The sequence below is a fragment of the Martes martes genome, assembly GCF_963455335.1.
Source record: "Martes martes genome assembly, chromosome: 12".
In the NCBI taxonomy this organism is placed as follows: domain Eukaryota; kingdom Metazoa; phylum Chordata; class Mammalia; order Carnivora; family Mustelidae; genus Martes; species Martes martes.
In genome coordinates this window covers 58,564,156-58,579,036 of record NC_137900.1, presented here as the reverse complement: position 1 = coordinate 58,579,036, position 14,881 = coordinate 58,564,156, and the positions used below count along the sequence as shown (strand labels likewise).

Sequence of the window (14,881 nt, the reverse complement as noted above, 5' to 3'; positions counted from 1 at the left end):
CAATAACGATATATGTGACAGTCTACACTTACTGTGGTGAGCACTGAGTAATGTATAGAATTGTCAAATCAATATGCTATATACCTCAAACTAATGTAACACTGTTAATTCAGCTCAGTAAAAAACAAAAAATAATCAAGGATCAGAAAATTGTGACAATAAAACCAATATTGAGCCCCTGATCAATCAGGAAATAACCTGAGTACAACATTAAAGAGCGCTGTTATGTATGCGAAGGCACAAGAGATAGCAATATGAGCTGCTGACAGATGAGTTGGGTGGTCACTGCTGGTTGAAGATTATTAGAGAACCAAAGGCAGTCTGGAAGAAGGTCTCTGCTGCCAGCTTTAGCCTATTCAGTACTTTTGTCAACACATGAATGAACCCCTGGGAGGAATGCTTATTAAATCTCTAGATAAGGCTGAAAGGGATCCTAGAAGAATTACAAATAAAGAGGATAAATAAGTATACTTGTGGCCATAATAACAGTCTCCTAGATATTTACTGCAGACAAAAAAAAAAGTTTTCAACTGGGTTTGAAAAATCACCTACACAAAAACAGAAAAGGCAGAGACTGGGATCCATACAAATTCGTACAAAAAAGACCCTGGTGAGTTAGCTGAGAAAAAGCACAATATGCATCAGAGCTAAATATGGGGGTGCCTGGGTGGCTCAGTGTGTTAAGCCTCTGCCTTCAGCTCAGGTCATGATCTCCGGGTCCTGAGATGAAGCCCCACATCCGGCTCTCTGCTAGGCAGGAAGCCTGTTTCCCCCACCTCTCTGTCTGCCTCTCTGCCTACTTGTGATCTCTCTCTGTCAAGTAAATAAATAAAATCTTAAAAAAAAAAAAAGGCGCTAAATATGGTCCACAAAGGGACTCTCCCACACCATAGTCTATACTGCTAAGACCAAATGGACAGTACATACTTCACTCCTGCCTTATCTCAAATGGATCTGGGGTAGCATATAAGGATATATGAAATATAACAAAGGAATATAAATTTAAAGATGTGAAAAGTAGAACAATGGCAGAGATAAAGAGTAAATTATAGCTAAAAAAAAGTACACTATAAAGACAAACATTAGGTCTGTTACCCAGGGTTCCCAAGATAAAAAGATCAATCATCTTTGAGGAAAAACAACTAGTCTTGGAACTAAGGCCAGACAGGAATTTCTCCCAAGAGGACCCATAAAGGGGACAGTTAAGTAATATACAGCACAGTTCCTTACATGAAATCCTCATAAAATCCAACATAAAACATTTCATAGAGCTGTTACTTATTTTAACTGCCAACATAGATCAACAGCATCACACCAAAGTAAAATTTAATAAAATAAAACTCTATAGGGCACCAATACATGGTAGCCCATGATCCCTGCAGGTCAGGGGCTATTGTAAAAACAGAAGAATCACACATTATGTGCTTCTTTGTGGATCACTTCTCTCACATAGCATTATGTTTTGGAGATTCACCCACTTCATAGCATGTATCAATATCACATTCCTTTTCATGGCTGAATAATAATCTGCTTTATGGTTACATTTGTTTATCCATTCATCAGGTGAAAGACATTTTTTTGGTCTTGTTTGTTTTAAAGATTTTATTTATTTGAAAGAGAGACAGAGAGAGTGACAGAGATAATGAGAGAAGAGCATGAGCACAGAGGGAGAGGGAGAAGCAGACTCTCTGCTGAGTAGGGACCTGACATGGGGCTCAAAACCAGAACCCCAGGGGTCATGACCTGAGCCAAAGGCAGACACTTCATCCATGGAGCCACCCAGGCGCCCCAGGTGATAGACATCTGAATTGTTTCCAAATTTTGATTATGATGAACAGTACTGCTATGCACATGCATTTACAAGTTTTGTGCGGACACATACTCCCCTTTTGGTTATATGACTAGGAGTAAAAATGCTGAGTCATATGGTAAAATTCTACATTTAACCTTTTAAGAAACTACCAGACTGTTTTCTAAAGTGGTTATACTATATTACTCTTATTGTGGTTTTAATTTACATTTCCTTAGTATTTAAAGGTTTTAAGCAACTTTCACATGTCTATTGGTTATTTATATATATATATATTTTAAAAATTTTACTTATTTCAGAGAGAGACAGAGAGCACGAGCTGGGGGAAGGGTACAGAGGGAGGGAGACGCAGACTTTCTGCTGAGCAGGGAGCCCAGTGTGGGTCTCAATCCTAGGACCCTGAGATCATGACCTAAGCTGAGGGCAGATGCTTAACCGACTGAGCCCCCAAGGCGCCCCTACATGTTTTCTTTTGTGACGTATCTGTTTAAGTCTTTGCTCATTGTTTAAGTTGTTCCTATTTTTTTTATTGTTTCATAGGAGTAATTCAAATATTCTGGATAAAATCTGCAAGTGATCTGTTCATTTTGTTAATGGTATCTTTGATGAATAGAAATTTTAAATTTTGATTAAAGCTCAATGTATCGGGACCTCTGGGTGGCTCAGTCATTAAGCATCTGCCTTCAGCTCAGGTCATAATCCCAGGGTCCTGGGATCGAGCATCACATCAGGCTCCTTGCTCAGCAGGAAGCCTGTTTCTCCCTCTCCCACTCCCCTGCTTATTTTCCCTCCTTTGCTGTTTCTCTGTCAAATAAAATCTTTAAAAAAATAAAAAATAGGGGCGCCTGGGTGGCTCAGTGGGTTAAAGCCTCTGCCTTCGGCTCAGGTCGTGATCCCAGGGTCCTGGGATCGAGCCCTACATCGGGCTCTCTGCTCAGCAGGGAGCCTGCTTCCCTTCCTCTCTCTCTGCCTGCCTCTCTGCCGACTTGTGATCTCTGTCTGTCAAATAAATAGGTGAAATCTTTAAAAATAAATAAATAAATAAATAAAAAATAAATAAATGAAGTTCAATGTACCAGTTTTTTTTCTTTTATGGTTAGTATTTTTGTTGCTCTGTCCAAGAAATCTTTACCTAACCCCAAAGTTGTGAAAATATTCTCTTATAGTTTATTCTGGAAGCTTTGTGTTTCTGGGTTTTCACATTTAAGTCCGTGATCCATGTAGAATTCATTTTTGTGTAAAGAATAAGACAGAGGTTGAGGGTTTTTTCTGTTTGTTTGTTTTTAGTTATTTAACTGACAGAGAGAGAGACAGCGCGAGAGGGAACACAAACAGGGTGAGTGGGAGAGGGAGAAGCAGGCTTCCCACCAAGCAGGGAGCCCGATGTGGGGCTCCATTCCAGTACCCTGGGATTGTGACATGACCTGAGCTGAAGGTAGATGCTTGAAGACTTAACCACCCAGGTGCCCCAAGAGGTTTGTTTTTTCTTATGTATACATCCGGTTGTTCTAGCAACATCTGTAAAAAGACTCTTACTTTTCCCATGGAATTAACATTGTGGTTGAAAATCAACTGACTAGGGGCGCCAGGGTGGCTCAGTGGGTTAAAGCCTCTGCCTTCGGCTCAGGTCATGATCCCAGGGTCCTAGGATCGAGCCCCGCATCGGGCTCTCTGCTCAGCGGGGAGCCTGCTTCCCATCCTCTCTCTCTGCCTGCCTCTCTGCCTACTTGTGATCTCTGTCTGTCAAATAAATGAATAAAATCTTTAAAAAAAAAAAAAAAAGAAAACCAACTGACTACACATATGTGGGTCTATTTCTGGACTTCATTTTCTTCCATTTATCTAGTGAGATACCAATAACACCAATAACTGCACTCTCATGATTACTGTAACTCTGTAAGTCTTGAAATCAGATAGTTTAAGTCTTTCAACTTCATTCTTTCTCAAGATTTTTTTGGCCTTTCTAGATCCTTTTTTCTTCTTTTTCTTTTTTAAAGTAGGCTTCATGCCCACTATGGAGCCCAACATGGGCTCTCTCTCAATCCTGAGATCAAGACCTGAGCTGAGATCAACACTAGGGGCGCCTGGGTGGCTCAGTCGTTAAGTGTCTACCTTTGGCTTAGGTCATGAACCCAGGGTCCTGGGATTGAGCCCCACGTTGGGCTCCCCTGCTAGGTGGAAAGCCTGCTTCTCCCTCACCCACTACCCCTGCTTGTGTTCCCTCTCTTGCTGTCAAATAAATAAAATCTTAAAAACAAATAAAAAAGAGTCAAACACTAAACCAACTGAACTACCCAGGCACCCCTCTAGATCCTTTTCAAGAAGTTTCTTTTTAAAATAATTTCCCAAACACTTACTTTTATTTTTATAATTTTTTAGATTTTCTTTTAAGATTTTATTTATTTATTTGACAGAGATCACAAGTAGGCAGAGAGGCAAGGCAGAGAGAGAGGAGGATGCAGGCTCCCCGCAGAGCAGAGAGCCCAATGTGGGGCTCAATCCCAGGACCCTGAGATCATGACCTGAGCCGAAGGCAGAGGCTTTAACCCACTGAGCCACCCAGACGCCCCTATTTTTATTTTTTTTAAAAGATTTTATTTATTTATTTGACAGAGAGAGAGAGATCACAAGGAGGCAGAGCAGCAGGCAGAGAAAGAGAGGGAAACAGACTCCCCGCTGAGCAGAGAGCCTGATTCGGGGCTCGATCCCAGGACCCTGGGACCATGACCTGAGCTGAAGGCAGAGGCTTAACCCTCCAAGCCACCCAGGCACCTTCCCCAAACACTTACTTTTAAACAGCATTTCAAAATCTACTGTCCAAATTCCATAGGACAAAGGCCTATACTGGTATTATGAAACTAAACACTGAAATTAAACACTACAACTAAACACTGAAACCATCTAAGCATTAATGTATCTCCACTTCTCTCTACCCAGGGTACAGTGCTACTAGAGACCTTGTAACTATAGGCTTGAGGCCAATCTATGTCATCAAGAAAACTATAAATAAGGTTCTAGAAAATACACAAGTATCGCTGGCTGGTGTGCCCACCACTTACCCTGGTTCAATATGATCCGACAAGGCTGGCATTGACCCCCATGACACAGCTCAGCACAGTGGTGCTGACCACAATTCAAAAGATTCTCACATGGATTGGAACAGTGGACTGAGGCGGCTTGACCACAACGAACTGTGTGCCTGGAAAGAAAATAGATGTATAGACAGTGTTGGTCTGATGTTGGACAAGTTTCTGCTGAATAGCTAAACTGACAATGAAGCCCAAAGTTTACCTCCCCAAACTATGAAACCTTTCTCTTGACCCCATTTCCCTCACTTTTCTGTTTACCTCCTTTAGTCTTTATTTCCTTTATTTCCTTAATAACTCTCCTCCCCTCCACTCTTTTTTCTCCTGCTTTGCTTTCCTTATTTCCCATCCTGACTTTCTCTCTCCCTATATTCTGACCAGTGAAGAAATGAAGTTCCTCTCTGTAATTTCTTCACTGAGTTCCCATGAAGTAGCATACAGGAGGGGAAAGAGCTGGAAGCTCCCACAGTATCTTATAGATGGAAGTAGGAAAGCTGGGGGCGGGGTGAAGTGGTGAAGGGTTAGTTTTAATGTATACACTAAGACTGGAAGTACAATGGCATTCTCCTGGGATCTGGTACTCCAGCATTTTGTGTAGTTATAATACTTAAGAACTATACTGTATATGACTTTGATTCAGGATGGGAAAATCATTCTGGCTTTGTTCCAATAAGCATCCTAATTTAATTTTGCTGACTTACTGGCTAGAGAAAGATTTTGGGACAACTATCTTCAGGTTTCTTTCCAAGGTAGTGGTTTAGAGCTTGGAGTCTACTCTCCTACAAGAAGAGTTTTATTCTATTCCCTACTTTCATCTCAACTACGTATTTTGTTTTAAAAAGTCATTGTTACATACACAGATGATGTTTCCCGTGCTCAGCATCATGGCTAACATCAATCCCCGGAGGTGAACACTATTATTTCTATCCTGTGATTTAAAAAATGAGGCTTGGGCGCCTGGGTGGCTCCATGGGTTGAGTGTCTGCCTTTGGCTCAGGTCATGATCTCGAGGACCTGGGATCGAGCCCCACATTGGGCTCTCTGCTCAGCGGAGAGCCTGCTTCTCCCTCTCTCTCTGCCTGCTTCTCTGGCTACTTGTGATTTCTCTCTCTCTCATCAAATAAATAAATATAATTATAAAAAAAAAAAGAAAGAAAGAAAGAAAGAAAGAAAAATGAGGTTCAATGAGACCAAGCAACTTGCCCAGGTCAACAGCTAATTAGTGGCACAGCCCAGATACAACCTGGTCTTTCTGACCCAGAGTCCTTACATGTGATTCTCAGGCCACACTACTATCCTTGTAAGTTCAGGCAGATGTGATTCACTGATAATTGGCTGAATCCCATTTTGTCTTGTGGTTCAGAAATCATATGGGTCTTACTAGGCCTCAGAAACATTCCATAACTATCAGTGATCCTTGCCCTGATGATGAACTTGTATTATTATGAAAAGAGGATGGGCTCTGGGGTTACTTAGTCGTTCATTTAACAATATTCATAGAAAACCTTGTTGGTGCCAGATATAATGCTAGGTACAAGTATATGGTCCCTGTCTCCTGAACCTTAATAGGTTTGGGTTTATTATTTTATTATTATTATTTTTAAAGATTTTATTTATTTATTTGACAGAGAGAGAGAGGTCACAAGTAAGCAGAGAGGCAGGCAGAGCGAGAGGAGGAAGCAGGCTCCCCGCTGAGCAGAGAGCCTGACTCGGGCCTCGATCCCAGGATCCTGAGATCATGACCTGAGCTGAAGGCAGAGGCTTAACCCACTGAGCCACCCAGGCAGCCCAACAGGTCTGGGTTTAATCCTGATTCTTTCATCCACAGACAAGTTGAGAAAAAAGTCCCTGTCATCTTGGCATTCAACTGAAATGGGTAATCTCACTATGCAAATAACTTCTTAATCCCTTATAAGGCTGCAAAGGACTAGGGCAGCAGAATAAACTAATATTTACAAAAAAGTACTATTTAAGGGTGCACAGGTGGCTCAGATGGTTGGGCGTCTGTCTTCAGCTTGGGTTGTGATCTCCAGGTCCTGGGATTGAGTCCCATGTCAAGTTCCCAGCTCAGTGGGGAGTCTGCTTCTCCCTATCCCTCTGCCTCTCCCCACTTGTGCTCTCTCTCAAATGAATAAATAAAATCTTAAAAAAAAAAGTACTATTTATGCCTACCACTTATTTATATCTACCTACTAATTCTTACTTTAGAAATTCACACATAGGGGCGCCTGGGTGGCTCAGTGGTTTAAGCCTCTGCCTTCGGCTCGGGTCATGATCCCAGCGTCCTGGGATCGAGCCCCACATCGGGCTCTCTGCTCAGCGGGGAGCCTGCTTCCTCCTCTCTCTCTGCCTGCCTCTCTGCCTACTTGTGATCTGTCTGTCAAATAAGTAAATAAAAAATCTTTAAAAAAAAATTAAAAAAAAAAAAGAAATTCACACATAAATCATCAATGTGAAAACTGAAATCTTTAGAGAGCAGTTCTAACTTTACCTGGTTCGTCCACATTCGCATGTTTTAGTCATAAAGGCAGGGCAGGGTGGGCAAGGTCCAGGATGGCAAAGACTAAAAGAGAAAGGCTTAGATTAGTAAATCATACTCGTGTATCCAAACCTGAACAAAGTTGCTCCTACTGGGTCTTATTGGGAATGTGCCAACAAATAAACCTACCATGAATGTTTTAGTATTTGCCTAAAGTTGATTAAACTATTTAAATGGAAATACCAACAATGTTTTCATATAGGAAGAATTGATGGCATTATCATCTTAGAATATTTAACCAGGGGGGGCCTGGGTGGCTCAGTGGGTTAAGCCTCTGCCTTCAGCTCAGCTCATGATCTCAGGGTCCTGGGATCGAGGTCCGCATTGGGCTCTCTGCTCAGTGGTGAGCCTGCTTCCCCCTCCAGCCTTGGCCTGCCTCTCTGCCTACTTGTGATCTCTCTGTGTCAGATAAATAAATAAAATCTTAAAAAAAAGAAAAAAGAAGAATATTTAACCAGAAAAATAAAGTCCAAGTCAAAATACTGGTTTTATTTGGTTCTGACATTCAAAGATGACATTTCCAAATATGGTCTTAGCCCATTTAGTGAGATGTTTTAGGGCCTCCCTTCCCTTCAGACATGGTGTTGACCACCTAATCTGCATAACTTTAGATGTTCTCTGGTAGTTATGACAGGAGGCCATTTCTGCAAAAAGAGTTCAGAAAGAGGGTTCATGCACAGGGATAATTTATTATTAATCTACCTAAAATGCCAACTGAAGGAAGCAACTGTTTAAACAGATGAGTCCCTGCGTTTTGAGGAAGGACCCATGGAAGGAGTAAAAGAACAGTCAGCAGGCCAAGCTGTGTAGCCCTGTCTGGGCAGCTCTCCTATCACAGGCAATTCCCTAGCACCTCCCCCACATCCTGACCCACAAGGCCTCTGGCCCAACATTTACCCCTGCTCTGAGCAGCAGAAGCACCAAGGTAACACTCTGACGTCTGTTTTACTTTTAGATTTGGGTAATAAAAACAAGTTACCATTACTTGACCATTTACCATATGCCAGATTCTGTACCAAGCCTCTTAGATGCATTAATTTAATATTCATAGAACTCTGTAAGTACTGATGCTCATATCATTATTATTTTACAGATGCAGAAAGTGAGGCTTAGAGAAGTTAAGTAACAAGCCCAAGGCCACACAACTGTTAAGTGACTTGACCCCAGGAATTAAACATTGGTCTGAAGTCAAAGCTGTAGAAATTTGTCCTTTGTAACTAATCAACTGTTAGTATTAGGTATTCCTCTTCTTATTTAGAAGCTGACTGGATACACTGTAAAGCTGGCTATTTACTGGATAGAAGGGATTCACGACCCAAAAACACTGTGCAACAGGACCCTACACAATTGCCTTTTCACAGACAGAAGTCTGTCCTATTCCCTCTTTTGGACCTGGATATTACTGGGGGATATTTCTTCTTAAAAGCCAGCAGTACAGTATCATGGAAATCCCATCTCCACCATGTCCTAGTACTATGACTGTGGGCAAGATACTTGGCCTTTCTGAGCCTCATTGGTAAAATGGAGATGATAAATATTTATACATCACCGGGGTGTTGTAAGGATTCAATGCGTTAACTCTTTTTTTTTTTTTTAAAGATTTTATTTATTTATTTGACAGACAGAGATCACAAGTAGGCAGAGAAGCAGGCAGAGAGAGAGCCTGCTCTCTCTGCTGAGCAGAGAGCCCGATGAGGGGCTCGATCCCAGGACCCCGGGATCATGTCCTGAGCCGAAGGCAGAGGCTTTAATCCACTGAGCCACCCAGGAGCCCCTCAATGAGTTAACTCTTGCAGAGTGCCTGGCCCAGTGTTAAGTGTTCAGTAAATGGTACCATACTGCCCTTCACCCCACCCTGCTACATGCTAACCAAAAGATATAGGTACTCAGAGCCACAAGCAAAGTGTGTCTACCAGGAATCCCCAGGGGTCTAGTGTTCCAACTTACAGGTTACAGGAATGCGGGCAGTCCTGGCCAGGCTGTTTCTTTCTACAAACCTCACCACAACTATGTGGAATTTCATTTCTGCTCCATTCAGGATTCTTCACCTTGCCTAAAACATATCAGATCAGAGAGTCAATGGTATAAACTTCAGTTGCATCTTAGACTTTAATGAAACAACACAATATAGCTAGACAGCATGAACTTCAGTGTGGTTTTCATTAGTGTGACAAACGTATCACCCCACATCCTAAAATAAAAAGATGACTGTAATGCTACTCATCAAAACCGTAATTGAAAATAAAAAACAAAAAACAAAAGCTTCACTGAGTATGATAAATCCTAAATTCTGGATTACCTGGAAAAGAGAAATAAGTCATTTTTACTTTGACTAACTTTGACTAACAGACATATTTAATCCAAAACAAAAAAACCCACAACTTTTGTAAATGGACCCGTGAACAGATATAGGAACATCTGAAAGAAGAAATAAGGTTAAAAAAAAAAAGAAAAAAAAGAAAAAAAAAGAAAGAAGAAATAAGGGAAGAGAACAATGGGGTGGGAGATGGGGAAGCACTAAGAGATGGAAAGGACAAAAATCCCCCATACAGTAGGAACTTGCCAAATCTAAAGCTATGAAGTAGGTATAAGAGGGCTATAATTTTATAATTAGTGTGTATCTGGAAATCTTTAGTGACTTCCATGAACTTAGCACAGAGGCAGAAAGTGTAAAACTGAGGCACGGGACTCCTCCATGCCCCTGAGGAACTCATCTTTAGTTGGGCAATTTACACCCAAATGATGGCCTGTCCCCAATGTTTGGCCTCTGCTACTCTATCTTGTTTCTTTCAGAAGCCTTATTCATGTTGAGAGGTTTGTTATACCTAAAGAGTCCCAAATCTACATTTTTTTTATTTTTCTCTTTTCCCCCCAAATCTACACTTTCTGCACTGCCCTGAATCCTCAGTTCCGGCCCTCTCTGTCCAAACATCTGCTGAACATCTCTGTGTGAGGTGTCACAGTCACCCCAAACTGTCTACATTTACAAAGTTAGCATCTTCTCTCTGAAACCCCTCCTTCTTCAGTGTTCCATATTTCTGTCAGCAATACCATCACTGTTGGAGTCACAGACTTAAAAACTAGAGTCATCCCCAACTCCTCTTTTTCTTTCCATAATCTACTTAATCACCAAATCTTCTTAATTTCCCTACACAGTGTATTCCACACCTCATCTCCCTTGCTACTTTTATTCTTGTCTATTTGCCAGACTCATCTCCAGTCTATTAGAAAAACTTCCCTACGGGGTGCCTGGGTGGCTCGGTGGGTTAAGCCTCTGCCTTCGGCTCAGGTCATGATCTCAGGGTCCTGGGATCGAGCCTCGCATTGGGCTCTCCGCTCAGCAGGGAGCCCGCTTCCCCCCCCCCCCTGCCTACTTGTGATCTCTGTCAAATAAATTAATAAAATCTTAAAAAAAAAAAAAAAGAAAAAGAAAAACTTCCCTGCTTCTGTGCTTTCTTGCTTTAATACAGTGTCCTGGTTTCCCCCTACCATCTTTCAATGGCTCCACCTCTTTTCCCTGACTCTAAATGATGTTTTGTTTTTCTTCTTTCTGCCAGTGTTCTGCATTAGACTCTTTTCACTCCTTACCCTTCTACCCACTACTCTCAAAAACAACTATCATCCTTAAGTCCTCATCTCTCTTTAAATATTCCTAACTCCCAGGGAACCTGGGTGGCTCAGTCAGTTAAGTGTCTGCCTTCAGCTGGGGTCATGATCGCAGGGTCTTGGGATCGAGCCCCATTATCAGGCTCCCTGCTTAGTGGGGAACCTGCTTCTCTTTCTCCATTTGCTTCTCCCCCAGCTCATGCTTTCTCTCTCAAGTAGTTAAAAAAAAAAAAATCTTTAAATTTTCCTAACACCACCTCTTACTGGAGGCCTTGTTCACTCATCTCATTCAACATTTATAAATTGAACTCACTGTCCCCATCAGTCCTGGTGCTCTTGACCTGCCTTTTTCTGTCCTTGGTGTATCATCATTTCCAAAAGCATGAAACTTTGGAGCCACATTTGGGTTCTTCCCTTTCCCACTGTTATTAATTCCTATTTACCTTTGAAATCTGGTACCCCCTTCCTTTCTTTTTTTTTTTTTAAGATTTTATTTATTTATTTGACAGACAGAGATCACAAGTAGGCAGAGAGGCAGACAGAGAGGAGGAAGCAGACTCCCCGCTGAACAGAGAGCCTGATGTGGGGCTCAATCCCAGGACCCCGGGATCATGACCTGAGCCGAAGGCAGAGGCCTTAACCCACTGAGCCACCCAGGTGTCCCCCCTCTTCCTTTCTCTCCCACTCTAACACCCATTATAGACTTTTATTATTTTTCACCTGGCTTCTTACAAAACCCCCAAATGTTTAGGCCCCAAACACTCTATTCACTCCCACCAGACTAATCTTTATAAAGAATCACACTGACACTCTCAGCGGCTTCCCACAGCCTGCCAAATGAAGTCCCTGCATCTAAGCCTGGCATCAAGAAGTCAGCCCTGGGGTGTCAGGGTGGCTCGGTTGGTTAACCATCTGACTTTTGATTTCGGCTCAGGTTATAACCTCAGGGTTTTAAGATCCAGCCCCACAATGGACTCTGTGCTGGGTGTAGAGTCTGCTTAAGATTCTCTCTTTCCCTGTTTCTGCCACCCTGCTGCCCTTGTATGCGCACACGGGATCTCTCTCTCTCTCCCCCCCAAAACAAACCTGTCAGCCCCACCTTTCTAGTCATTTCCCATGCCTTCACCTTTACAGATCCTGGGCTCCATAACCAACGACTCTCGTTCTCCTAAAAGATCCTAGCCTTCTTATTTTTAAACTTCTGCTTATGCTACTCTCCTCAACAAATCTTTCTCCTACCAAGATTTTACCTAGTTTTCAAGCTCAGTTGAATTGTACCTCCTTTTTTAAGGATTCCCTAAATCATCTAGCCCGAAGTGAGAATTCACCCCAAAGATCACCCACAGTTCTTTGGACTTACAGAACATCAAGTTAATTGTGTCTTAGCTCTTAGACTGTAAACTCTGGGTAGTCAAAAACAGTATTATTCCTCTGTTTCTTCATGATGTCTGCTACTAAGTTCTCAATAAAGTATATTATATTAATGGTCTCCCAAAAGAGCAAAGTCATTAGGTAAATACAAGACCATTATTTGCATGCCTACACCATTTTACCTTACTCAGATCATCTTGACCTTCAGCCCTCATTCTTCTACCTTCTTAAGGCCTCATATCTAATTTGTCAGTGAAGGCTTTAACAAGATTTTTAATTCCACTGTGGTGCTTTTATGTTTAAAAATCCTTTAAAATAAGGTAATTAAGCCTTGGTATTGGTCCAATTTGTATAGATTTACATGGATTTCTTGCTTCCAGCTTCATGTTGCCTTTCCAACAGTACATTCCAAAATACTCATCCCTTCAACAAATATTATTTTAGTACCTTTTAAGGCTCAGATTTTGACAATAAAACATAAAAGATCAGCAAATTCCAAATAAAAGAGTGGCCAAAGTGGGAGAGGGGATAAGAAAGGGAGGCTTCCTTTGGAAAACAATGTTTGGGGTCTGATGTTGAACGGATGAGTCAGTGATGGAGATTTAAAGATGGGAAAGAACATTCTAGATAGTTGAGTTCGCCAAGAGACTGAGTCTAGAAGCTGAAGACTTCATGACCAACTTTTAGTGAAAACTGCTAGTTAAGTTATGGGAAAGAAGAAATAGGAGCAAATTAAAGCTTACAGAAATAAACAGGAAGAGCTAGTCATTTCAAGAAAGGAATGGCCAAAGGCCCCAAGAGCTACTGTGCTGAGAAAAAGGTTAAGAACTTATAAATCAGCCCTGGATTTGTCAGGAAGGGGCCACTGATGACTTCTGAAAACAGGTGCAGCAAGGTGATGAGGACAGAAGCAAAAATGCAATGGTTAAGAAGGGTGACAGATGGTTAAGAAGCAAAATTTGAAAAAAATCAAGAACTATATGAAGGTTAGCTATTAAAAGGCAGGAAAGAAAAAAAAACACATGTAAAAGAAAAGACATGCAGAAAACAGACTACCAGCAAGAATGGTCATCTGGACTGCAGAAAGTTCTCCCTAACACATATGGGAATTGAGTTATTCAAAAACAGGAAGAAGTATTCCATAAAGAGGGAGGATAGAGATTGTAATGTCAAAATATAAAAAAAAAATTCTTCTTTATTTTAAAGACCCCAATGACTGATTTCCCAGGTTAAAATAAAGTATTTTTCAACACCACTCTTTTCTCATACTGCTCAAATCTGGAGTATCAAAATTGTTACAGTTAAGGGTGAGAAAGACATGGGTGTCTATGCCTACCTCCACCATCTGGTCAGCTCTGTTCTAAAGGTAAGATCAAGGAGACCAGAACCACAGCTCAGAAGTCACATTAGCCTGGTGGGCATGATGAGAAGGCCAGGTACAGAACAGCTTGCCAAGAGCACAAAGGCCTGTGACTCTGGCTGTGTGATGGACCACAGGCAGATGATGTTGGTAGACTCCTGAACTTTTAAGTCTTATTAGGAACTTCTAAAACATGCCTAGTACATCACTACTTCTGGGCTGGAAAATAAGTTACAGTGCATGAAGTGGAAGAGACTCAAGTGAAAGCAAAAAACTCACCACAGAAACAAGTGTAAGTATTAGGAACATGTGCAGAAACATTCTGACAGGCAGGGCATCTCCAACCACTTTGGCCATCTGTCAAGAAAAACAAGAGGAAACCAAAATAATTTCCTTACAAAAGCACATGTAATTTTTTAAAAATTTAAACCTAAAAGAAGCCTTAATATTTAAGCAACAGTAGTCATTTTATGTTAAAAATATCAGATATTAAGGATATCAGGATTTTTTTTTTTAAAGATTTTATTTATTTATTTGACAGGCAGAGATCAAAAGTAGGCAGAAAGGCAGAGAGAGAGAGTGGGAAGCAGGCTCCCCGCTGAGCGGAGAGCTCAATGCAGGGCTCAATCCCAGGACGCTGAGCTGAAGGCAGAGGCTTAACCCACTGAGCCACCCAAGCACCCCAAGGATATCAGGCTATTAAGAAACAAATTCACAATACTGAATGCTCTGCTTAAATCTTATATTTGGGCTTATATTTATTTATTTATTTATTTATTGAAGATTTATTTATTTGACAGAGAAAGATATCACAAGAAGGCGGAGAGGCAAGCAGAGAGAAAGAGGAGGAAGCAGGCTCCCCACTGAGCAGAGAGCCCGATGTGGGGCTCGATCCCAGGACCCTGAGATCATGATCTGAGCTGAAGGCAGAGGCTTAAACCCACTGAGCCACCCAGGCACCCCTGGGCTTATATTTATAAGCGCTTTAAATATAGTAATCAAACAGGTACCCATTTTTAAAATGTCAGTTGAGATATAATTGACATATTACACTAAGGTGTACAACATGCTGGCTTGATACATTTATATACTATAATAAGATTATCACA

At 41.4% G+C, this 14,881-nt stretch overlaps 1 protein-coding gene across 3 annotated transcripts in view; it reads right to left on the bottom strand.

Moving 5' to 3' along the window:
- The window catches only part of NFX1 (nuclear transcription factor, X-box binding 1), an 83,474-nt gene that overhangs the window by 47,984 nt on the left and 20,609 nt on the right, over positions 1–14,881 (bottom strand). For all 3 annotated transcript variants that reach the window (XM_080820535.1, XM_080820533.1, XM_080820534.1), the window contains exons 4-7: positions 14,052–14,129; positions 9,383–9,488; positions 7,388–7,459; positions 4,870–5,009 (exon numbers count right to left, since the gene is read on the bottom strand). In XM_080820535.1, the coding sequence (XP_080676661.1) occupies positions 4,870–5,009; positions 7,388–7,459; positions 9,383–9,488; positions 14,052–14,129 (396 nt within the window). The remainder of the gene's footprint in view (positions 1–4,869; positions 5,010–7,387; positions 7,460–9,382; positions 9,489–14,051; positions 14,130–14,881) is intronic.